Raw genomic sequence first — 26456 nt, forward strand, 5'->3', positions numbered from 1 at the left:
ATTTTAAAACTAGATATAAAAGAATGCAGACCTATTGTCTCATGAAATGATTGTCATTAAGTAAGATTGCTTGTTTCACTAGAGGAGAAAATTCTTGAAATTAAAATCTTTAAGCAAAGAAAAAATTGGAGATGCTTGAATTCGCTATGTGACAGTCTGATAAAGAGTACAGAGATTTCACTTCATCTTGTGCTAATGTTTAATTAAAAGTATATTAACACTAGTAAAGACACTTTATTTTAATTTGAGGTATAAATGTCTACCTAAAATAGACTATTTCCATTGAGTCGTACATTTTAAATGTGGTATATATTCTTATATTTCAGAGAGAAAATGATAAATATCATAGAAATCTAATACTCATTAATTTGATTAATAATTTTTTTTTCCTCAAATTTGGAAATATCTTTTCCTATGTAATGGTCATGTCAGAGGTTGTCTTTCATTACGTTTTTGGATGGAATTGGTAAATTATATTTGAAGCCTATGTAGAAGATTGGGGATTTCAAAATTTACCCAAACTATTTATTAATTATCATAAAATATGTTGGCTGATTAGCTAGTGGACTGACTTGTTGTTTATAGTCATAAAAAAGTAAAAATTCTTTATGCCTATCAAGAGTTAAAAGAAAAACAATAGGCATTGTGTCAGTCCATTTCATCTTGAACTTCGTTTTATTTTGTTTTTTCTATTAGGATTTAAAATGCACCTACAAAGGTGACAGCTTGAAAGAATAATGCAAAACAGAGAGAAAACTAAATTTGTTGATATTTTTAATTTCATTTGTCAAATGTAACATTATCTAAATAATAATTGATTTATATTCTAATTGATGATTTAATATTTTGAGATGTAAGAACGGTGAAATTTGTTTACCAAAATTATTGCATTCATAAAGTTTCTTATTTTAGTGTATTGTGAAAAAATAAATTGATGGAAATATATAACAGACTTGTAGTCTGTTATATGTTTGGATCACCTTTTAAATTAGTTATTTTGTTTGTGTGTGGGAATTTTACATAATGATGGGAAAAAAGTAACATTAAATTTCTTTTGCATTTAAAAAGGAAAGTATTCATAGGTGCCTAGTTTGACAATTTATATGAGTATAATCTTGGTAAGTAATCACATGATTAAACCTACTGCATGCATTAGAATATTTGATAATAAATGGCCATGATTGCCTTTTAATGTTATCAATCAAAGAAAAATCTAGTTATCAGAGTTATATATAAAGCTCAGCACATTAAAAGAATAACATGAAGGTATAGAAATGTAGAAGTACAGATTCTTTCAAAGAACCATCTTGGTATTAAGGGGGATAGTAGTTCTAGTTTTATTTATTATGTAACAGTAATTGTAAAAAAAATTTTCAAGGAAAGTTATATTAATTTCTCATCAACTTATTTCCAAAAATATTGGAATGGTTCATTATTTTTCTCCATCATCTCAGAGAGGCAGTACAGCAACCGACTGGTGCTGGCAGGCTCTGGCAATTGTCATTGTTCTGTAATAAATTGGGTATATGATGGACAAATCTATGAAAGTCACTTAGCTACAGTTTCTTTGTTTGAAAAAAAATGTAAACAATGCCTCCACTTTATCTCCTAGGGCAAATGAGAAGAATGAATAATAAACATCACTACAGTAATACTGTTTTGTAGATCCTAATACAAGACACTGTACTCCAAATCTCCCAGTGCAGAATTTAATTAGTGACATTATAAACATGCATTTAGACTCAATGCATTATAGTTTCCAAGCATGTCCATAGTAGCTAAATAAATTAGGCTAAAAACCGGCTTGATCATAAAAATTTAATTTGTAAAAATGTATTTTCGCTTATTAGCAGGTTTCTTAAATTTAATTATATCTAATTTTAAGAAAATGTATCTACCATAAGACTCAGAATTCTTAGCGATAATAAGTAATATCACCAATTTATCTTCCTTTCCTTATTCTCTTCCTTTGTCTTTATATATCGAGAATATTAGAAGAAGCTATTTCAGAAATGTAATGAATTTTCACTGGCCACATATAACCTTTGAATTCTTCGTCCTGGAGGCCCTATTGCAGAGAATCCAGTTTTAGATATTTCTTTCAGTGCGAAAACTTTTCAGTATTCTTAATAGAGATGGAAAAAGAGCACGGGAGGAAGAAAGCAGAGGAATGTCTCCAGAGATAAGTCTGGCTGAGAGATAGCAAAAAACAGAAAAGAAAAGAACTTCAAATTTACTCCTACACTGCCACTGGAACAAAAAGGGAAGACTAAGTTTTGAATAGGGCTGAGATGAAGAGGCTGACAACACAGAAGAGAATGGGTGATTTGAGGATGTTGGAGTTAGCAGTCTTTAAGTATGTTTTAATTTCTGTCCTCATGGCACATCCAGTACTTAGTGGCATCTCAGTTGGCCCTGGGATTCGCAATACAGCAAATATATGACGGGAATGTATGGCAGTCTCTATTTTATGTGCTTTCATAGGTAACAAATAGGGCTCGTCTTACTTTTTGATAATCTCAGTTTCCTTTGTTCTTGTCAAAGATAACTTTTTTCAAGATTCATAAATTACATAATTAAATGCTGGCACATCAGTTATTATTAAAGTTATCAATGTCATTTCAAAGAGTTAGCATTTGCAAGAGATCTTAATATATACCCAGATTACTTTAAGAAAAAAATCTAAGTCATCCTCATTGAGCAGCAGACTTAAAATTCTTACTTATAGGAAGTAGCTGTTCCTGTCCTCTCATTTTTAATTTAAAGGAATGCTGGTTTTTGCTCAATATTGTAAGAATACCCAATGTTTTTATTATGCCTTTAGTAGCAAAACACAAATGTCAACCACACTATACTTGTATAAAATGTATTATTTTGAAAACCACTGATAAATACAGTTATTGCCATACTTCATGCACTTTAAAAATTCCACAGCCATAGGTGCTGTCAGATAACTTTATAAGTGGTGGCTTAAAATGCTGTTGCCTACTTCAGCAATGCAGAATGAACCACACCATATATTCTGTGGAAGGCAAAGCTATCAGAAGCAATGTAGGTATGAAAAGGCTTAAAGTGAATTATTCACCTCTTAACAATCCCTTGTGTTCAGTCTACTGCAAACAGAATGCTTGTTATCAATATGAAAAGCAGTGGCTTTGAATTAAGGCCAAAATTTGGTTTGTTTAGTTTTCAACGCAATAGTATCAAGGTAGACCAACAAACTTCTGTCCCTAATTCAAAGGTATTTTTCAAAATTTTATGTCTCTGTACCCCTGGATTAGGAAAACACTGAAAATATAAATTTTACTAAATTTATAATTATACGATTTAACACCATATCTAGAATCATTTATTTTTAGACAAAATGTTGTTCTGGTCACTACACATCCAACCCCAAATTAGATTTTAAGAGATGAGTTGCCCTCTTAATTACTTCAAAAAGTCAAAGACATACTTACGTTTATTCTAGATTAATACACCTAGAATTAAAAATGTCTTCGCGTTTATATTTCAAACAGTGGAAGATCACTTTGTATTTGAAATAATTATCTTTATAATATTTTTAAAATGTATAAAAATAATGTTGACACAAACATATAAAGCTTATACAGATAATGCAAAAAATAAATTTAAGTATTATCTATTTAGATTATTGAGGCAAATGTTTCTAGAACTTGCTGAAAAAATGCTACATCTTTTCTTCCTTAGTCTCTAATCTGCTGCCAGTCCCATCCAGTGTGTGTATTTTTACTTTAAAATACTGCAGCTTTTATTTTTAGAATTTCGTTTGAATCTTTTTTATATCTTCTATTTCTCTCTTTCAGGATCAAAATTAACGTGAGGCAAGGGAGATAGTTAAGGCACAAGATTTAAGGAGACACTCTCCACGTCCTGCTTTTACATTCCTGAACATATTTTTAATATTTCTGATCGATTTTTAAAGGTCCTATTAGTTAATCCTATCATCGCTCATCCCTGAGTCTGTTTTTATTGATTTTTCTCCCAGGTCTAGGTTATATTTTCCTGGCTTATTGCATGCCCTGTAATTCCTGATTGAATCTCTGATATTGTGAATTTTACATTGTTGATGCTGGATTTGGTACTGCCTATGTTCTGAGCTACATGTACATCTGTGAAATGAATGCATCCATTGGGCTGAGTGGTAGACTCTGACTTAAAGGTCTCCAGTTTGGTAAAGAGATACAGAAAGCCAAGAGGACTTCAATAATGCTAACGGGTTTTTTGTTTGTTTGTTTGGTTTTGTTTTGTTTTGAGGCAGATTCTTGCTCTGTCGCCCAGGCTGGAGTGCAATGGTGCAATCTCTGCTCACCTCAACCTCCGCCTCCTGGGTGCAAGTGATTCCCCTGCCTCAGCCTCCATCTCTTCTAAAATTACAAAAGAATGCTAGCAGTTTATAATCCATTGCCTCCTGTGTCCCCACACCAATCATTCTGGAAATGGCAGAGTTCTATGGTGTGTCAGAATTGTTCCTTTCATAGGAAATTTCCTGAATATCTCATGACTCTATCTATAATGGGTAGCATAATATTGGCTAATTAGCACCAAGGTTATTTATATTGTGTTATAGATATACACACACATATATAATTATCAGAGTATGTGTAAATTAATCCGAGATTGAATTCTAGCAGCATTTACTTAAATGGTATGTTTGATGGTGAAAAACTGACTATAGAATACAGTTTCCTACTGCTCACATTATTCTTCTCTTCCTTTTGCAGGGATACATTTGAAGACTAGTATTCTGATTTTTTTCTTAGAAATTCATTAGAAATTCGACTCAAAATAATGAGGTCTTCATTTTTCTCATCCCACAGGTGTCTAATTTTATAGAAATCCAAGTGTTGCATTAAAATTTACCATATACTCATCCAGTTACCATTATTTCATATCATTACAGTGCTGCACAATTTAAAAATTAAAAACTTAAAATGAGAATTGTATTATAAACTAAGAAATTTGCATACATTATCTCGTATAAACTTAAAACCCCACATTTTGGATACTCTTATATTATCTTAATTTTGCTGCGAAAATTGTAAAATTATTTTGACAATATTTTGCATACATTTTGGTACATTTCAGAGGCTAACCATTTTGTATTACATGTTTTTTAAGTTTTTACAAAGTATGGTATTAACTTACTTCCAAAGGTAGAAACAGTTTTATAAGCCATTTTGAAAATTGAAACAATTCACCATTTCTGAAGACAGCACCCAGTCCTCCACCATCTAGCCATGTTTCTTTCCTGTGTTCAAAAGAGAAGCTACTACTTTGCAACAAGTGCAGTTTGAAATTTTTATATAAAGTATTTATTTTATGGCTGGGTAAATCAGAGATGCACACAAGAAAAAAATTCTTTGGAAGAAATAAAATTTGAAGGCTGGGTTCGGTGGCTTATGCCTGTAATCTTAGCACTTTGGGAGGCCGAGTCGGGTGGATCCTTTGAGCTCGTGAGTTTGAGTTCGAGACCAGGGCAACTTGGCAAAACCCCGTCTATACTAAAAAAAAACAAAACAAAACAAAACAAAAATAGCCGCCATGTTGGCGCACCCTTGTAGTTCCAGTTACTTGCGCGGCTGAGGCGGGATGATCATTTGAACCTGGGAGGTTCAGGCTGCAGTGAGCCACGATCACCCCACTGCACTCCAGCCTGATCACAAAGTGAGACCCTGTCTCAAAAAATAAAATTAAATAAATTTGAGCTATGGATCTGTTGCTTGGATTTGATGGTGTGATTAAATAGATATTTATATCCAGATTCATTTGTATTCTGTCCAAATAAATATTAAATATCTACATAGGTTTTAGAAATTGGCTTAGTATCATTTTAAAAGACAAGTTCAGAAACACTCTTTGTTGAGAATATTCAAAAAAATAACTTGTATTATAATTATTTTCTGAGACGGAAGAATCCTCAGCATATATGTGATGCAGATAATCATATTAGGTATATTTTGGTATTACCACTTGCTTTTAAAATTAGTTACAGTAACGTGAACCTTTTTTGAGGTGTATAGTTCTATGAATGTTCATACATGTGTAGTTTCATGAAACAAGTAAGATACTGAACAGTTCTATCACTTTAAAAGCTTCCTTACGCTATCTCTCTCTATCATACTTCTCCTCACCTTTAACCCCTAGCAACCACGGATTTGTTCTGTGTCATAATAGCTTTGCTTTTTTTTAATGACTAGTCTTATAAATTGAATGATACCGTATGCAGTTTTTAAAGATTGACTTTTTTCACTCAACATAAAGCTTTTGAGATTCGTTCGGGTTGTTACAACAGTAATCCATTTTTTCATTGCTAAACGGTATTTTACTACACATATGTATGAATATGTATGATGGTCTGTCTGTTCACCTTTTGAAAGATATATAGGCTTATTCCAGTTTGGGGCAAACATACAGAATTTTGTGTGAACATACTTTTCATTTTTTTAGGGTATATCCCTAGAAGTAGGATTGCTGGGTCATATGATAGATTTATGTTTGACATAAGAAATGGCCAGGTTGTTTTCCAGGGTAGCTGTACCATTTTGCATTTTCACCTAAATTTATGAGAATTCCAGTTGTTCCACATCCTCATCAGCATTAGTATTGTTGAGTTTTTAAATTTCATATAACCTAATAAATATATAGTGTCATTTTATTGTAATTGTGATTTTCATTTTCCTAATTGCAGATTATAGTAAATCTCTCTTCATGTGCTTTTGTACCATCGATATATTCTATATGATTTAGTGTTAAGCCTTTCAAGTGTTTGTTTTCTTAGTTTTGACAGTTCTTTATACAGTCTGCATGCAACATTACAGATGTTCTCTCAAGGGCTGTAGCTTGTTTTTAAATTCTCTTAACAGTTTGCAAAATCAACATTTCTAATTTCATAAAGTCCAACTTTTTCTTCTGTAGATCATGCTTTGATATTGTCTAGCCACTGTGTAGTGCCCTTTGACAAAGATTTTCTGCTAAGCTTTCTACTAAATATTTTTAGTTTTATGATTTACATTTAGGTCTATGTTCCATGTTTGAGGGAGAGAAAGAGAGAGAGAGAGAGAAAGAGAACGTGTATGTGTATGTGTGTGTGTCTAATGTGTAAGGTATAGACCAAGGATCATTTCTACTGAATTATATATTGAATAGTCTTTTCAACTTCGTTAAAAATCAACTGTTCATAACTGTGTGGATCTGCTTCTGGACAGTCTTCTGTTCCATTGTTGTATGTATTCATTCGTTTGGCAATACTGCAGTCTTCATTAGTGTGCCTTCAATATTAAGTCTTTTTGTTGTTGTCATTGTTGTTTTTTGAGACAGAGTCTCACTCTGTTGCTCAATCTGGAGTGCAGATTGAGTGCACTGCAACCTTCACCTCCTGGATTCAAGCGATTCTCGTGCTTCAGCCACCCAAGTAGCTGGGATTACAGGCATGTGCCTTGAAACCCAGCTAATTTTTGTATTGTTCTTTTAGTAGACAAGGGATTTTTCACCATGTTGACCAGGCTGGTCTCGAACTCCTGGCCTCAAGTGATCCACCCACCTTAGCCTCCCAAAGTACTGGGATTACAGGTATAAGCCACCATACTGGGCCCAACAGGAAGTCTTAAAAGAGAGTAGTGTAATTTCTTCAGAAATTGATTTATCTTTTAAAAAAATTGTTTTGGCTATTATAGTTCATCTCCTATCACATATCAATTTAAGAATCCTCTTGTTTAAATACACAGAAAATTTTGCTGAGAATTTGCATGAAATTATGTTACATGCATACATTATTTGGGGATCCAAATTGTCTTCCAATATATAAACATATATCTCTCCATTTATTTAGGCCCTGTAAATTTATTTCATTTTTTATAATGTTCAGCATACAGATCCTATACATTTTTAAAAATATTTGTTGAATAATTAATTGATAGACACTATTATAAGTGTATTGCTTTTACTCCTCTCAGATGAATTTAAGGACATGTAAGTGGCCATATCAAAATAACCTACTTCCACAAATAGAGAGCTTTCCTAGTCTCAGCTAGCATGACTCAGTTTCACTACCTGCTTTCTATTGACCTTTTTCAGACAAGTTTTTAAAAAATTACAATAATTTGTTTCAGAATTTGGATCAGAGAGCAAGTTGTAGAAGATTGCATATCCTTAGGAATAGTTTATTGCTGAATATTGCTGATAAAAATGTTGATTTTTAATATCATTTATAAATGCACCAGTTTGCTGAGTACTAGTAAAGAAAAAAGACAAATAATCAGAGAATTCATATTCTGCCAACTTTATCCACTCTAAGTGTTTGCTTGCTTGCTCACTTGTTTATTTTCCTGTTTATTTTCTCCACAAAAGAAAGTAAAGAATATCTAGTTTTTTATTATCTTTAACACAAAAAAAAAGAAAGTGAAAAAGATAGGAGGGTACATTCAGTATGATGTTAGTTCACATCTGTTTTGTTATGAGCAAATAATCACTTTTTTTAAAAAAGTGATTTTTTTTGTCTCATTTATTATTGATTTTTTGTAGATTTTTAAATAGATCATCATATAGTTTTTAAAATATCGACTTGCAAACATTTATGTAACTACCCACCAATTGTAGGTACATGTGATATTTTTAATGATAAACAAATCATCATGTTTATATGTTTATCATATAAAAGTCACTGTGTTCAAGTTGAGTTTGAAGAGAAAACACTAGTGATTAGTTTGCATGAAAGATAAGGTTTTCAAGCATTGTAAATATTCATGTTTAATTACTCTGCTGAGTCCTAAAATGTACAAATGTCTGACCTCAAATTCTACCCTCTTCCAAGACTTAAAATTTATGAATTATAAATGGAAAAGGTAAAACTCAATTTTTAGAATATAGTGTTGTAAAATATCTGAATACTCTTATACTTCTAATTAAATGGTGCTGTCATACATATGGCTTTTTTCTCTATTTTTCATTTTTCTATGCAAATACTGTTATTTTATATTCAGATTATTTTAAATGAATTTTCAGACACCCTTGGAGTCTAGATAATGAAAATGTAGTGAATTAGTTATATGTTTGTTAAAGGCCAAATGGCTATTACGTTATGGTAATTATACACACACACAATCTCTCATTCCTACCTACTTTAATCTATGAGTTCAGACGTTATTAGTAAACTTCTGATACTCTGCTAGTGATTGAATTGCAAACTTTTAAAATTGTACTTTGTGAAATTCTATAATTAGAAACCAACTTCTTTTTTCTACATTTCTTTGCACTCCTCTCACCCTGCTTCCTCCTCCTTCCTGTATCTTTTCATTTCTCTCTCCCACTTTCTTTCTCTGTGCTTTTCTCTTGCTATTCCTCAGATTTCTGTCTGTTTGTTTATTTATTTTTGTTTTTGAGACAGGTTGCCCAGGCTGGAGTGCAGTGATGCTGTCACAGCTCACTGTAGCCTCAACATCCTGGGCTCAAGTGATTCTCCATCTCAGCCTCCTGAGCAGCTGGGACTACAGGTGGGCGCCACCACACCTGGCTAATTTTATTATTATTTTTATTGAGATGGGGTCTCAATACATTGACAGGGCTGGTCTCGAACTCCTGAGCTCAAGTGATCCTCCTGCCTCCACCTCCCAAAGTGCTGGGATTACTGGCGTGAGACACCCCACCTGGCCTTTCTTTGGCTTTGCTTTCTATTTTCTCTTGTTCTCTCCCAAACACCCTTCTTTTCTCCTTTCCTCTTGTTTTTCTATCTTCATCAGACCAATGTTTGGCAGCAGTACCATTGCCCAGAATTCATCAAATGCTCATGCATAAATACGTGTGTTTGTACATATAATTTTAATAGCTGTTCATTCAATGGAAACATGATTTCATTTCTTAGCTTATGTTTCTTATTTAATTAGAAATGCTTAGAACTTTAATAATATGCAAATATTTCTAGATACTGTTCCTATCAGGACAAGAGAAAAAAGTTTCCCCAGACTATTTCCTTGTGTCTAAAAGAACAGGGATCCACATCCTATGAGGCTCCACTTAATTAAAACCATTAAAATCACAAGATTACTTATAATAGTGCTTACATTTTCTAACTAGAGTTTCTGATTTCACAGTACATTTTATTGTCTCTTTAATAACTTGGATTTTGTTTTCTTGAAGTGTTCTAAAACACTTACATTTAGCTTTCAACTGACAGCAATAGTGGAATAGATACATGTGTTTGATCAATTCAAAGGATGAACTAGTTTTTATTAAATTAAAATGTCAAGTGACTAAGTAATTATAGTTTAAAATTTTTTCAAAATATTTTTGGAAACATTTTTGCCACTGGTGTTGACTACTGCTATTAACTTTACTAGAAAATCAAGTTATCCTTAAAAACTGATATTCTGTCATTATGGAAACAAAAAGTAAGATGCTTCAGTGATTCTAGAAATTACTACAGTATGTAAATGGGAAGTGTCTGCTACCAACTGCTAGTAAAAGACGGTTAGGAGTGAGCAATGAATCCACCTTTTTCACCTCATCTTTGCATGTACTTTGACATGCAGATGAGTGAAGTTTTCCAATGCTTCACTTCATCTTTGTGTGTACTTTGATAAATGTCATTTGGACAAAACAAAAAAGGTTATATATTAAGAAATTTGTGGGGGGGGGGGGTTTCTGTTCCCAAACTTGACAATGACACTTACATAATACTTTAAACTATCGTTCTTTAATGATATCAAATAAACTATCATTCTTTAATGATATCAGTACTTTATATTACTTATCAGTACTTTAAACTATCATTCTTGATATGCCTTTTTCTTTTTTCAGTAATTGCTCACAAAGTCAAATTCTTTATATTTTTATATGGGAAGAAGAAAAAAGAATATCTTATTTTGAATTAGCCTTATTAATAAGGAAAGCACATATTGCACTACATTAAGTCTTACCTTGGGCCCTCTGTTTCATGAATTGCATGATCCCTGTGTCACTGATACTTGTATGCTGGATGATCTTGTAGGAACCCATAGCTGCTTCAGAGTATAATGCTGTGATATGAAGTGATGCAGAAAACAGGAGAAGCTTTGTCACTGAGTCAGCTGCAAGAAGAAGTAATGTGTATGAATGTACAGTATAGGGAAATCTATGAAAGATCCAGTCTCTTTCTCCCAAAAGACTCTGTTCCATGATACAAGGAGAATTCAGTTCTTTTTGGCAGACCTCCATGTCAGTTTGGAAGCAGTAAAAACAACCGCAAAAACAAGCCTGGTTTCTCAATGTCTTTATGCTCACGTTTTAAGTAACATTTTTTTTCTCTCTTATTTTTGTTTTGCTTTGTTTTTAATAACTAGGAAGTAAAATAGGAATCCGTTCCCACTGGATTGTTTGAACATAATTTCCATAGTTGGTTTGTAGCTGAGAATGAATTATAGCAATGGGTTCAACCATATGTGATATGCTTGTATCCATTACTGGCAAAATTGGAAGGAAAGGCCCTGCATCTCTTAATTGAGGAGTGGATGACTTTAAATAATATTACATGAAGAAACACATAGAATCCCAGCAGATGATGTAATTATGTTTAAAAATGAGTATTATTAAATAATTCACACTTTTAATATGGAGAAATTAGGTCATTTTCCCACTCCTCCCACAAATATTCAATCTTAATATCTAAGTAATGAAACAACACAGCCAGTGTTCTCCATCCTGGTACTAAAAGAGAATGCCAGTTATGACAGGCTCATTGTTTACTTTAACAGGTAATTTGTGGACCGGAATCATTTAATTGTTCTGAGTACATAATTACATGTCAGCAATTTCCAATTTAATTAAAATGTACAAATCTGAAGATTAAGGGAATTTTTGAATTATTAATCATTTTTCCACTAGGAAATCTTGTTGCTCTGCAGGAGATTTGTCCAGTGTACAACTATACGTATTTTTTTCCTTCTCTTTCACAGACAGACAATTTTCCCGCAGAGCCCAATTACATGGGCAGCAGGCAGCAGTTTGTTCAAAGGTAAGGCCTATTAAATAACTTTTCTCAGCTTCCCCATTTGCGTTCGTGTCAAAATTGCTTTGCAAGAGACTACACTTCAGATTCAAACTAGTAGAGACAACACTTTCTCTTCTTTTTCTTTATATGTATTTCAGTAGCTCCACGTTTAAGGACCCAGAAAGAGCCAGCCTGAGAGACAGTGGGCACGGGGACAGTGATCAGGCTGACAGTGACCAAGACACTAACAAAGGCTCCTGCTGTGACATGTCTGTTAGGGAGGCACTCAAGATGAAAACTACTTCAACTAAAAGCCAACCACTTGAACAAGGTGAGTGAAGTCTTCCAATGATTACAAAGTGTAAAGCTTAAGCAGTCATTATAAACCTATTAGATCTAGAGTTGCAGTTTATCACAGTGGAATGGACCGTTGATAATATACCAAAGAAACAGCAAATCTTGAGGTTGCCCCAGAAAAAAAGCAACCATTGAATAACACAGTCAAAATCGAAAAATGAAGGCCCTGGGTATCATTCATTAATCCTAAAATAAGAACTTGACCAAAGTCACTTGATTGTTCTTATTTCATAGACATTTCCCACCCTTTCCTATTTGGGGTTATACTAACAAGGAAAATACGGCATATATTAGCTAGATATGTATATTTATGAATTTACAGTATAAAAATTAGTAAATTCAACACTTTTTAGATAAAATGAAATCATTGGAATTTTATAGCTCTTAGCAGTGCTTGTTGATTTATTTTTTGTTTGGATTTTAGCTTCAAAATAGTTTTTTAAGAGTCATAGGTAAACCAGAGTTTTGGCTTTCTTTTGATTTACATCTAAGACTTCATGAATATCAAATGGGTAATAAAGCAATGTGTCTTAATAAATACATATATTTTTGTAAAATTTTATCTCTAATTTATTCGTCTCATATGACTTTTTATTAATTTTAATGTTTTTGTTGTTTCAAATACAATAAAATGTTTGCTAATGATTCATCTAAAGTAAATTAAATTACTCTTATGTATAAGACTAAAAACTGTGAATAGGTTTTTTATGTCCTATTGTAAAAAGTGAAAAGAACTGTAGTTGATATAATAATAGTCTTCAGAATATTAGTAGTATTTAAATATATTTACACTTATTATTTCAGTTGTTTTGAATGAGAAACTCCATTTAAAATATGTGAACCTAACCTCTAAGTCATTTATTGATTAATGATTTATAGAAAGTAAATTTTTGCCTGTAGGGCAGCCTGTTCTATTATATATACCTCAACAGATATAGTGTTAAGTTTTCTAGTCATGTTAAAATGTTTAATGCAAATATTAATATACCCATATATATAAGTATATACATATATGTTTATAGATATTTATATATATTTTTAAAACAAAATTAATGTATATTCAGTTTAAATATATATTAATATTTTTGGACTAAATATAATTATGCTGAATTTATTTTAAAGTTGACCTCAGAAAAAGCTGTTTTCTAAGTAGTAATTGCTAGACTGATGACTTTTTTCAAGATCTTTTACCATAGCCACTTTCTGTGTTAATAGTGCAATATTGTTTTAAAAATTACTTTTAACAAAAGCAATGTGAATCCTTATGTATTATTCCCATTTTCTGAAAATTTGTGTGTTTACTTGACGTGACTTAAATGGTCATGATGGGTTGTAGCTCTGTGATTTTATAAAATATATGAATCTTTGAGATACATTTTCAATAATGGGTTGTTGAAACTTGATATGTAAATACACTGCATGAGATAGACCCATCTATGTGCTTGACACATAAAATGATTGATAGATAATTGATTGGCTACTACTTATGAAAATGCCTAAAGTAAGTAAAGAGTTTATTGTATCTTTATGAGAAACTCTGGTAATTTTTTTAAAAATGAGCAAACCACCAAAAACAACAACAAAAAACTGCTGTTCACATTAACTGTTTAATTCCATGCCAACCACTAACTTAGAAATGTATTTGATAGGAGTGAATTTTATGTATATTCTCTTATAGAGAAAGGAAGCAGTCTTATTTATTATGTATGAAAATGCAATTTATACTAAAAAGCTCTTTTTTCAATTTTGATATTGAAAATTGAAGTCTAGGGAAGGTGGCTATTATTCTTAAAAGAATGCCAAAGATGGCATAAATTTTAAATAATATTGCACAAGAAATAATTGCTAGTCTAAGAGTAAGAATGCCACACATCCCTATTAGTAAATACAGGAAAATTATTTTGAATCTAGAAGATACACTTAAATAATTGATGAATTATGTATAAAAGACTGTCTTCCACTTTAAAGCATGATTTATATATATATATTTTTTATTATACTTTAAGTTCTAGGGTACATGTGCACAACGTGCAGGTTTGTTACCTATGTATGCATGTGCCATGTTGGTGTGCTGTACCCATTAACTCGTCATTTACATTAGGTATATCTCCTAATGCTATCCCTCCCCAATGCCCCCACCCCACAAAAGGCCCCGTGTGTGATGTTCCCCTTCCTGTGTCCAAGTGTTCTCATTTTTCAATTCCCACCTATGAGTGAGAGTATGCGGTGTTTGGTTTTTTGTCCTTGCGATAGTTTGCTGAGAATGATGGTTTCCAGCTTCATCCATGTCCCTACATTTTTTAAGTTAGTTAAAATAATATTTCACTGATTGATTTATCCATTGATTTGATTTATTCATTCATTCATTTAATAAATATCTAGTAAGTGCTTTGAATATGTAAGGAAATGTTAGATTATTCAGAAATGTCAGAAATGAATTTGAATTAGAGCCTGCCTTTAAGTAATCATATGTAACTAATTACAGATGGGTGATCTCCTCTCTCTACTTCTCTCCTTCCCCTTCTTCATGATCCCCTCCTTTGCTTTCTCTCCTCTCATCTTTCTGTGTCCTCTATCCTCCTATATTTCTCTATCTACTTCTCATCTATATATCTCTTTATCTATCTTTTTTGTCTACGTCAACTATTTTATCTATCTGTCAGTCTGTCTGTCTTTCAAGTATGTTTGTATCTGTTCATCTAGATTTAGAGGAGGAGACTACAATTTATTGAGTTCTTATCACTTACCATAAACAGTGCAAACAATTTCAACATTAGATTGTTTAACCTGCAAACCCTTAAAAAGTTTTTATTTTTATCTTACATATAAAAAATAAGCTAACTCGAAGTTTATTAACTGGCACAGCAGGTTGGAGTTTAATCCTAGGTCTGGATATGGCTCTAACTTTTCTATTTTCTACACAACCTTGTCTCCAAATTAGAGACTTTGCTCAAATAACCATTTTGACTCATTGCTATGAGAATATATTGAATAAACATCAGAGTAAGTAAAAAATTCAGTTAATGTGTGGAAACCAAGGGGGAGAAGATCAAAATATCTCATATGCATTGATTGAACTACTGTATTTTGCTCAGTACCTGAAACATATTACCCTATTTAATTTTCATGGCATTTATAGGTAGGAAAGCACTGTTACTCTCACATTCAGTAGATATTAAGTAACTATTAAGTAACTTTTTTTTAATATTCTGTAGTTATAAGTAGTGAAGGCAGTATAGAAATTTAAAAAATACATTCAAAGCCTGCCCTTTCAAACAATGTTTTATACTATTCATGTAATGAGTAGTTTACTCAGAAATAATGTTAAAATGTTAAATAAGCAAGCAGCTATTGTCTTGATCAATATATTTATTTATTCTATTTGAAAAACTTCATGAGAGACAATTCCACAATTAAGTCAAGCACACATATAAATAACAACTTTCTTTATAGATGAGAGATGATGACAGCCATATCCAAATAATTATTTCATATAGATTTCAAATATTAAACCCTAATTTTAATAGTTTCAAAATTACCCTAAAAAACAAAAGTAAATTTTATCTTATGAGAAAAAACTAGAGCTAAATGAAAGAAGATGTGTTTATCAGTCTTTTTCTCTTACTAAAAATGTGTAGCAGTGCCTTACACAGATTTCAATTAAAATTCAGTAGCATATTATATTTTATATTTTTATATTAGATTCTTTTCCAATTTAAATGATCTCATTTTAGAAAAATAATGTTTTATATTTAAATTGAAATATTTCTTTAATTTAGAAATGAAAATCAATTCAAAAATAATCTTCACATTGTCAATACTTTCTTTGTTAATAATGGTTTTCCTTTGGAAATGACTTCGGCCTTTTGAGATTTTATTTTATTAGCTCAAATATTACTTTGTTTTTCATCTTTTGTGCGTGAAATTTTTTCTATTTGTCCCGTTCCTGATATTTGTGTATTTTTGCCACCATTAGTTTAATTCCAAATACATCGCAAAGGTAATGTATTGCCCACTATTTTGGCAAAATAATTTAAAAGAATTCAGCAGCTAATTGAAGGTGTGATGTACTGTACTAGAGCTGAAGACAGATTTAAGGATGTAATGTTAATAAATCCGTTAGTAGAAAGAGGTTATTTTTTCTTTTAGTGTGATGGGAAAAAATTCAAAGAATGTATCTAGTTTCTTTCCATTTTATTGCATGTTTGTGCCCTAGTTTTCTATTAGTTAATTAGATTTTCTCCATACCCCCCCTTCTTCCTTTCTAAAATATAGCAGGTAGATAGATTAAAAAATTCCAAATATTTTGGAAGTTGTATAGTACCATAATAGCATATTACTTAATAAAAAGGTAAATATGTATTTTTACTGAATAAATGTTTATTTTAAAAATGGGAAAAGAAAACCACGGAATATTGAGAAAAATATATCTGATCCTTTTTTTTAAAAAATGATTTTATATTTTGGAAGAAGATAAACTGATTTATATCAAGACCTAATGAAAATAAATATAGTATTCGTTCTGTAAAGAAGAGCTAATATAGTTTTATAAATAATAAAACTTTTTTAAGAGTTTATGAAGCTAATGTTTTCTTAAGCCTCAGAATATTATTCATACTTTAGCTTCTTTAAGTAGGTACTGTATCTTTGAATTTCTATCCATTAGAAGCCCTGTAAATTATTTTGATTGTTAGCAATAACTTTTTCTTCATGAAAAGATTTAATAAGCATTTTCTAAAATTTAGTAGTCTCCATTGATTTCTAAATAATAAATGTACAGTCCTTATAAATGCTTACCAGCAATTTCTCTGAGCTCCTTGATGATGGCTAAGTGACAGTTCCCAATTTTCCAAGGATTATCAGTTTTCTGCTATCTTTATAATTGACTGAAACCAACTCCTTGAAATAGAATTGTACATGATAATTCTGTTGCAACCTGTGCCAGAAGTGGCGGTGGGATCATCACCAATTCTAACACCACCCTTTTGGGTGGCCACCTGTCAGTGCCTTCCCCATGACTGGATTCAAGGACTTCTCTGCTTCCCACGGATTGCCATTCTAATTCTTTCTCATTTTTTCATTTTATTTAATTGCCTTGTAATTTCTAGTTTTCTATTTAATTCTATGGCTTCCTTCTCCTGCCTCTATTGTTAGAAAATCTGTCTTCTTAAATTACATTGAGTTTAAAAATTTCATAATGAAATTCCCGATTCAAATCCAATTTTTAAAATCCATGAAAAGTTGCCAGTAATAGGAATATCAAATATCTTTGGTTTGCTTTAGTGAATTCCAGTTCTAAAACTAAATTTCTTCCTTAAGGATGGCCTTTTTTTTCCTTCCTAGAGAACATTGTAGAAAATCACAGAAAGTAAAGCTAATAAATATTTGTTTGTTTGTTTCTTTAAGTTAGTATTTGAATTTTGCTTGGGGGCACCTTAATCAAAATAGGCTTAGGCTAGTTTAAATGAGGGCAGTATTTTTATGTAATTTCACAGTTGCCTAGAGGTGAGGGTGGGGGAGGCTCTGAGTTTCACTCCCTCAACTCTCCCTTTCTGATTCCACATATAATGACTGAAAGTTCATCATATTTCTAATTATGTTTGGAAATGAAACCAATTAAGAAAATTTCCACGACCTGTATTTTACCATGAAGGAACTATTTAAGAAAGCTATATAGCAAGGAAATAGAAGTTGAGGCTCGTGCCCACCTGGGGACGAACATGTGGAACCACACATTCAGATTGTGTGAAGTTAGTGAGCTAGAGGTTTGAGGTGCTAATCACAAACCAGTTACTTTACAATCTTCCCTATAACTGACACTAAATAGAAAAGTAGTAGAACTGTTTCTTTCTGTGTTCTAGTCTGTGGAATGGTTACTGTAGTTCTGACTCTTCCAATTAAGCAGTCGAGGCCTTTTCCCAGACCTTCCCATAACAGACAGCAGCCAAACTTTTCCCAGACCAAAGAGAGGGTCGAGATGCTTATTCCTGTGGCCCAATAGCAAGATGCAGATGAACTGGGAAAGAAGAGAGTTTACTTCTGTAATCGGGTACAGGGAGAAGGCTGGAAAAGTGTCACCAGACCAAGTCTAAATTACAAAGTTTTCCAGACCTTATATAACTTCTAAGCTATATGTCTATGTGTAAGTGTGCATTTGTCTAAAGACATAAGTGATTAACTTCTTCTAATCTATAACTAATGTCTGAGTCCTGAAGACCTTCCTCTAGAGCCTCAGTAAATTTACTTAATCTAGATGGGTCCAGGTGCCCAGGGTGATTACCCTCATCTTGTCTCCTGCTAAATCATGGAGGTTTGGGAAGTTCCTTTAGATCCCCCAATAAAACTTGTTTGTGGAGGTCTGGGAAGTTTCTTCAGACCCCCAGTAAAACCTGTTTAATCCTAAACGTGTCCTGTTAAGAATTCCTTTGTTATCTTGCTATGCTTTAAGGCCCAGGAAAGGCCTACTCAAGACTCTTGATGAGCTTTTGTTACATTCCAGCCTTTGTTTAGGAGCACTGGCTCTTTCAGCTTTTAATATTTAACCTAACCACTCAATCAGTGCTGAAACAGTTGTCACAGAGGCCTGCTGTTCAACTGTTAGTGAGACCTGGCCTGCCACAAAACCACTTCCACATAACCAAGAACATGAAGGTGATGACTGTGTCCCTCCTTGTAGCGGCCATATGCCAGTCTCTGAAAACAATTTTTAAGAGAAATGCTGCTGCAAGCTTATTAGTAGTAAATTTGTCTTAGGAAGGAAATAGAAAATTACTACCACATATGGGGGACAGGAAGAAACTGTTGAATATTTAACACTAGAAAAAAAAATTACTTAGAAATGTTTAAGGACACTGTTGTTTTCACATAGGTGGCATCTAAGAAACTGCACTATTTGCCAGGACTTCCAATTATTTTCAAGCCCTGTAAGGTTTTACTAGAATGCATTTATCTAATAGCATCTTAGTGTCAATTTTCCCACCCTCCTGTGCTGTCTTTCAAGACTTCAAAATTCATCTCGGTTTATGTTTTCTGGATAAAGTGTTTCCCAAATTGTATGCAGCTTCAGTTTATTTTTGCTTACCAAAGTTTGCAACTGCCCCACAGTTTACCTAACTTTAAAAGTTTCAATATATTTTTCACATGTGAAAACATCTGCTTCTAGAATCCAGCAGCTGGTATCATGAAAATAGAGAGATTTTATGATTCTCATATTTGTTGCTCATTGTAAAGCCTCCTAACAAGTGTTGCATGATTTACTATGGACTCATGTGATTTTGAGAATCTCTTGCTTTTGCTAAAATTAGGGAATGCTGGGACTATATTTCCAAATGTCCTAAAAGCCCTCTCCTGCCTTATAATTATTGTATCTTTCAAGTAAATATCTCAACATATCAACATAAAAAAGCCCTTTTTTAGTTTTATTATAATGACAATATTTTGTTTTATTTTTTATTTCATTTTGTTTCTTTCTAGAGACAGGGTCTCGTTCTGTTGCCCATGCTGGAGTGCAATATTGCAATCACAGCTCATTGCAGCCTTGATCTCCTGGGCTCAAGTGATCCTCCTACCTCAGCCTTCAAAGTCGCTAGGACTACAGACACACACCACCATACCTGGCTAATTTTTCAAACTTATTTATAGGTATGGGGTCTTGTTTCATTGGCCAGGCTGCTCTTGAACTCCTGGCTAAAACTCCTGAATTAAAATTCAGACTAGTTATCAGCATCAGTTAGTTAAGAACTTAAGGAAATAATTTTGTTAATTTAATAGGTCTAAAACATTCCCCGGAAATTTACTCTTACTTTACTTTGAGAGCATGTTCCAATATTAGAAGTCCTCTGTTCTTTTAAAAGCCACGTTACAAAACATTGTGGTGAGAAGAAACCTTGAAACATGATGCCTCCATTTTATAAGTAAGAAAACAGACAGTTTCCATTGAGTCTTCAGGTTAGTGGCAAAGGCAATACTAGTTCCAGGTTTATGGTTTTCCACTGTAGGACTCTTTCCATCCTACCAAGCCATTCCCGTAACACACAATAGAGACTTCGGTCTCCAAATAGGCACATCATATCTGTAGCAGCACCATTTATTTCCTTACCTGAAGGAAATCTGAAGATGTAAGTGATCATTTTTGAGAGCTTGATTCTTGATCCTTTAACATATATTGAATGAAAGCTCTAAAATGTCTCAATCCAGACGTACCCACTGACACTACTGTGCTATCACCAAACACTAGGATGTATATATTTTGTCAGTCTATGCACAATATCTCTATTTCTCTTATTTGTTGCTCATTAATTCTTTCCTTAGTGTTGTAAGGAATCATGGAAACAGGAAAGCTTTTAACTCATTCATTTATTCATTCACTGTTTTAAAATAAACAGGTATACCACGGAATACAAAGATGAGCTGAGGCACAGACTGGGTTTTCAGGGAACTCACACTGTCATAAGAGAATCTGACATATAAACTATGAGGTCAGTGCAGTGAGACGTATGTCCACAAAATTCATATAGAATGAAAAGCCAGCCCAGATTTAAGGAATCAAAGAGAATTTGTGGAGTAAGAAACATTTGAGCAGACCCTTCTGCACATTTGGCAGAGTAAAGTCAGAGGAGGGAGGATGACAGGAAACACTCAGAAGCACAGATGAAGTGAACCAGTGTATGGCAAGTTGCTGTGAGGTGCAGATGAGTAGCGATGTGTGAGACTAGGAATGGCAGATATGAGACTAGGGAGGTGGCTGGAAGCCCAGTGATGCAAAGCCTGATAGAGAGCCATTAGGGGTGCTCAGGAGGTAACATTGCAAACTTGCATTTTAAAGAGATGATGTTTCTGGCAATGTGTTGGGAGAGAGGAATAAATTAGAAAGCTTGGGAAGTAGTCCAAGGCAAGAGAAAAAGAGGCCCAGAGTAGTGAAGAGGTAGGAGGAATGAACAAAGTAAACGATTAAAAACTTGTTTTGATATATGCCACTACTTTTATAATAATAATGGATTGCTTAGTATTTTATTTGAAATTAGTTTTTGGGATAAGAAATTCTAAAGGAAAAAAATGACTTAATGTCTAACTAAATGGAATATTAATTGAATTATTTAATGCCTTAAGTTTTTAATGTTATGTATGTGTTAATTATCTCTTAATGTCCGATGCTTAAATGTTTATTAGAATTGACTCAGTAATGTGGAAATTTTTTTCCAGAGATGCTAGGAAAGAAACAAAAAAACAACTTCAGTTAACCAGATCTTTGAGAAAACCTTCAGAAAACAATTAGGTAGTATAAAACTTGATGTGTTATTGTATCATAGGATTGTGACTTAAGTAGCTGCCTAAACAATAGTGCATTTACTAAGGTGGTGAAGACAGGGTGAGGTCACTGCAGGAACAACATTTGGGCTTTATAAAGAAGAGTTTAGATTTAGACATGTGAGTTAGAAATGTCTGAGGCACCCGTATGGAAGTATCAGAAGTGGCAGCTGGCAATTACAGTTTGGCAATCAGAGAGGTCAGGAGGTATAAACTTGCAAGTTATTGGCATAGAATCATACTTAAATCCAAGTAAATTAATGAGAAAGAATATTGGGAGAAAAGATAATAGGGTTCATAACAGAATCCCACAGAACACAACACTAAGAAGCTAGGAAGAGGAAGAGGTCAGTAATAGTTCAGCCTGCCAAGAAAAATACTCAGTATGTTCTGTGGGAATCCAAAATCTAGAGACCCCTAGATGAGATATTTCACTGAATCCTACAGTTTTTACATTTCATTTCCAGCCAAGTATAATTGATAGCCAAATTACGACAATATATTGGTTGAATACAGCTGTTTCTGTTTAAAATAAAATATACTGAGCTGATTGTATTTTATGATTCACAAACTAGTCCTGAGGGCAGTCCCAAATATGTGACCATGTGTGACTGGCATAAATGTACAACTTTTCAAGCTCACTATTTTGAAACAAGAAACATTTACTTGAAAAAATATGTTTTGAATTTTTAACTAACTTTTTGTCTTGTGCCCACTATGCATATGGGACTGTCTTAGTTGTTATGTTGAATGTTTGTTCAACAAATATATATTGCATTTCTGGCATGTGACAGATACTGTTTCAAGTGCTGAGGATTGAGTAGTAAGTGAAACAAACATTCCTGCTCACATAGAGCTTACATTCCAGTGAGGATTCCTAGCCAATTCCCTAGACTCTCTTGGGACTTATGAAACCTATTTTCAAAGAATTTACAGTCTAGTAATGAAAATGAAATATATATTGAAAATATAGTAAAATGTAGAAAATAATGTATTGTTGTTTAGGTATAAATGAAAACTCTAGGGCTTTTAAAGAGGAGGGTTAGAATACTAATACTTATTCAGTAAAGATTTCATGTAAGAGTTAAAATTTGAGCTAGGACTTAAGAGATGAACAGAATTTTACTTTAAGAGATAAGGAGAAACTTAAACAGCATAAACAAGCATGAAATACAGAAGATATATATACAATGTTTCAAAGAATTGGTTGATGTATTCAGAGGAGAATGGACAAAGACAGAAGAGTTATCAGTAAGAACAGGAAAGCTGTAGTCAGTAAGGAAGGAGAGGGGTAGGAAGCTACATAGTCACAGTGGCCGAAGCTACGCAAGAAGACACACTGTCGGTTCTTTAGAGAAATCTAACACAATGAAGTTCAAGAAACACCTATACAATCTGACAACTGACAGGTCACTCCTGATTTCCATGAGAGGAGTTAGATGTTAAAAGATAAGAGATTTCAAAAGGATATATCGTGGCACAGAAACTCAAATACTGCATGATCTCCCCCATGTGGAATCCAAAAATACTGATCTCATAGAAGTAGAGAGTCAAATGGTGGTTACCAGAGGCTGAAGTGGTTGAGAGGTCGGGCTAGAGGATTAGAGAGATGTTAGTCAAAGGATATGTAATTACAGTTAGAAGAAATAAGTTCAAGAGATCTTTTGTACAGCCTGGTGACTATGGCTAAAGGTGATATATTGTTTTCTTGAAGAATGCAGAGACTGTGGATGTTAAGTGTTCTCCCTACATAATAATAACTATGTGAAGTAATACAGTTTTTAATTAGCCAGATTTAACTATTTCACTCTCTCTCTCTCTCTCTCTCTCTATATATATATATATCAAAACATCATATTGTATATGATAAATAGGTTTTTTTAAAGAGGGATATGCCAAGGAATTATGGGCAGAGATTGGAGACAGAAAGTTTCCTCCTGTTTCAAGAAAACATAGCAAGTAATGGAGAGGGAGCTGGAGTAGCTAAGGAAGACAGTGTTATGGATGAAAAAAGCTTTGAATATTCAAGAAAACTGAGTATCAATATACTGAGGCAGTTGATCCAGTTAGGAGGAAATATTGAAGGATTGTACTAGAAAAAGGATATTCGTTGAAGCATAATGGGGAGGCTAGCTTTAAAGTAAAGATAAACTCTTCTGTAAAGAAAGGAATGAAGAAATAAATTTGAAAACATAAAGAGAGATGTGGAAGAAAAGGGTAAACAATTGCTGGTAGTTTATAATAGGTGGCTCTAATCTTTTCTATAAAGTGCAGTGTAAAGTCCATTAATCTCTTATTTCACATAAGCACTTATATAAATGACACTCAGATATGTAAAAATTCAGAGAAGCTAAGAAAATTACCAAGATATTCTACCACAAGGTGCGCATGTGTCAAAAACACATGTAGCCATTATTTCATATTTATAATTGGTAGAAAACAAGAAATAGGGGCATGGAATGTATCAAACCAAATATTTTAACATATTAAAATTAATTTTTTCTTTACTTTTCAGTCTCATAGTTCTCATGAATTTTTGAAAATTGATCTTATGATATTTAGGCATATAATTCTTGAAACTGTATGCTTTCCAGAATTAAGAATTTTTCTGATCTTAGAAGGGTGCTATAGTGCATATACATACATTATGTAGCATTTCCACTGGATTCTGTGGCAGTATCCATAATCAAACACATTAACATTGTGTAGTGAAATATCTGAATACTCGCACTAAATAGGGTAAACTAATAATGTAAGTAACCTATGTCAGTTCAAGTCAGTTTTATTCACCAAAAAAGTAACAAAGTTACTTCAAGATATGGATTTTTTAATTTTCAAATTATGAATAAGGAATATGCAGTCTTATATTTAATTTGCATGTTACAGCTTTTCCTTTTTAAAATTCTTGACAAGATATATTGATGATGATTTAAGCAGTCGTATAATGAAAAAAGTTATCTACTATGAAGATACATTACTTAATCCAATATTCTATGAAATTATAATAGAATTGTGCAGTTAGGAATCTTTGGACTGAACACACACAAAAAAAAAGGAGTATAAGTGGTGATGGACTATTTAGTCTAGCCAAAGTAAATATGATAAATATTTACTTTGGGAAGCTAAAAAGTAACCTAGGCACATGGTAATGTATAATCACAGCATAGGATCATTTTGAATAGCACTTTTAGGATTTGCAGACCAATAACAAATACACCCTTACCTCTGACACTGAGTTTATTTTCAAAACAAAATATATATTTCATGGAAATTGATTTGTCTGCCCTAGATTTTATTTTCTTTGAGGATTTGAAAATTCATATTGAAAGATTAAATTGTTTTGTTTTTGTTCTTAGTCATTTTCTTTCTAATTTGAATTACTGTGTTCATTACATAATATTCTTTATACATATATCTGACCTTTTACCCTTACAAGCTAAGAGTATTTGTAATGTTTAATGGGAGATGGCTAGAAAACCTGAGAAAATTTTAATGCATACAGAATAACTTCATGATGTATGCAAGCATTACTCCACTGTGTTAGAAAACAATAGACAATATATTACATCTTAAGTAAATATAAATCTGAGAATATTTTCTTTACTCATGGGATTATGTTTTGATGTTTGTTCAGGGCCAGGTCTCATTATCATTAATTCATACGTGGATAAGGTAATTCAGTAAATATTACTTCAGCACTCATGTATATGACATTGTTTGCCTTCGAAGTGTTTTGTCTTTGAGGATATCAACTCTCTATTGATCTATCTGTAATTCCATTCGGTAAATGTTATATCTACACATATATATATATATGTATGTGTGCATGTATATATAATTAATTTTGCTGGAGAAGTAAATAAGGAGTGACTTCACAAATTACATGAGCTTGTAATACGGTCTTGAAAGTGGACTCTCTATCAGATGAAAATATAAAACTTACAAAAACTGACAGTAATTTAAAAAGTGAATTGAGTGTTTAAAGGTGGGATAATAGCATCATCAAAGAAGTGGAGATGTAGCAAGCCATAGCATAATTTAGAAATGGCAAATAAATCAAAATATTTTTATTGGAGTGCAGGGTTATCATGGAGATGAATTGGACCAAAAGAATTTGTTGGAGTGAGATTATGAAGGACTTTGAAGGCCATACTAACGAGTTTAAATCTTATTTTACAGACAGCAACAAAACTTTATTTTCAGTGTGGTTACCTAGTCAGGTTGTTGCTTTAGAATGATTATTTATTGATACACCTGAGGAGGGTTGAAAATGCAAATAACTTGATGGCCAAGCTGATCATTCACCAAGTTTCAAAAGGACAGTGACATGTTTAAAACTCTCTGAACTTTGTATATTATAATATCATGTCATTTAATTGCTGTGCCCAAGACTTTTATTGAAATTATTCTGAACAATAAGCATAACTCAGAAGAAATATTGTGCAATACTGATTTCTGTTTGTTGATGATAATCAAATTGATTTTTCCCACTCATTTTTACAGCAGAGCTGACACTCCTATGTTAAATATAATTCCTAATGAAATTCTTAAAAGAGTATAAATATACAACAAACCATATGAAGTTACTCAATCAGATAACAAAGATCAGCTAGTAATAATTGGTAATGTAAGTAAAAAAATTATTAAACATCTACTATGTGTCAAGCATTGTAGCAAGCAAGTGCTTTTAAACACATCTCTCCTCAAGTTGATGATATTGCTGTTACCACCTTTAAGAGATGAAAACCTGAGCATCAGAGAACTAAGGTAACTCGCTCATTTTGATGCCTTTAGCAATGCAGCAGTTGTCTGT

At 32.7% G+C, this 26456-nt stretch overlaps 1 protein-coding gene across 5 annotated transcripts in view; it reads left to right on the forward strand.

Annotated features, from left to right (window-relative positions):
- The window catches only part of PCDH17 (protocadherin 17), a 99662-nt gene that overhangs the window by 24441 nt on the left and 48765 nt on the right, over positions 1 to 26456 (forward strand). For 3 of the 5 annotated variants that reach the window (XR_008512702.1, XM_054529081.1, XM_054529079.1), the window contains 2 exons: positions 11946 to 12004; positions 12139 to 12311. Coding sequence is in view for 4 of the 5 variants with exons in the window: in XM_054529081.1 (XP_054385056.1) it covers positions 11946 to 12004; positions 12139 to 12311 (232 nt within the window). In the remaining variant the exon portion in view is untranslated. The remainder of the gene's footprint in view (positions 1 to 11945; positions 12005 to 12138; positions 12312 to 26456) is intronic. The other 2 variants (XM_054529080.1, XM_054529082.1) reach the window with 1 other exon arrangement.

Source organism: Pongo abelii, chromosome 14 (assembly GCF_028885655.2).
Source record: "Pongo abelii isolate AG06213 chromosome 14, NHGRI_mPonAbe1-v2.0_pri, whole genome shotgun sequence".
In the NCBI taxonomy this organism is placed as follows: domain Eukaryota; kingdom Metazoa; phylum Chordata; class Mammalia; order Primates; family Hominidae; genus Pongo; species Pongo abelii.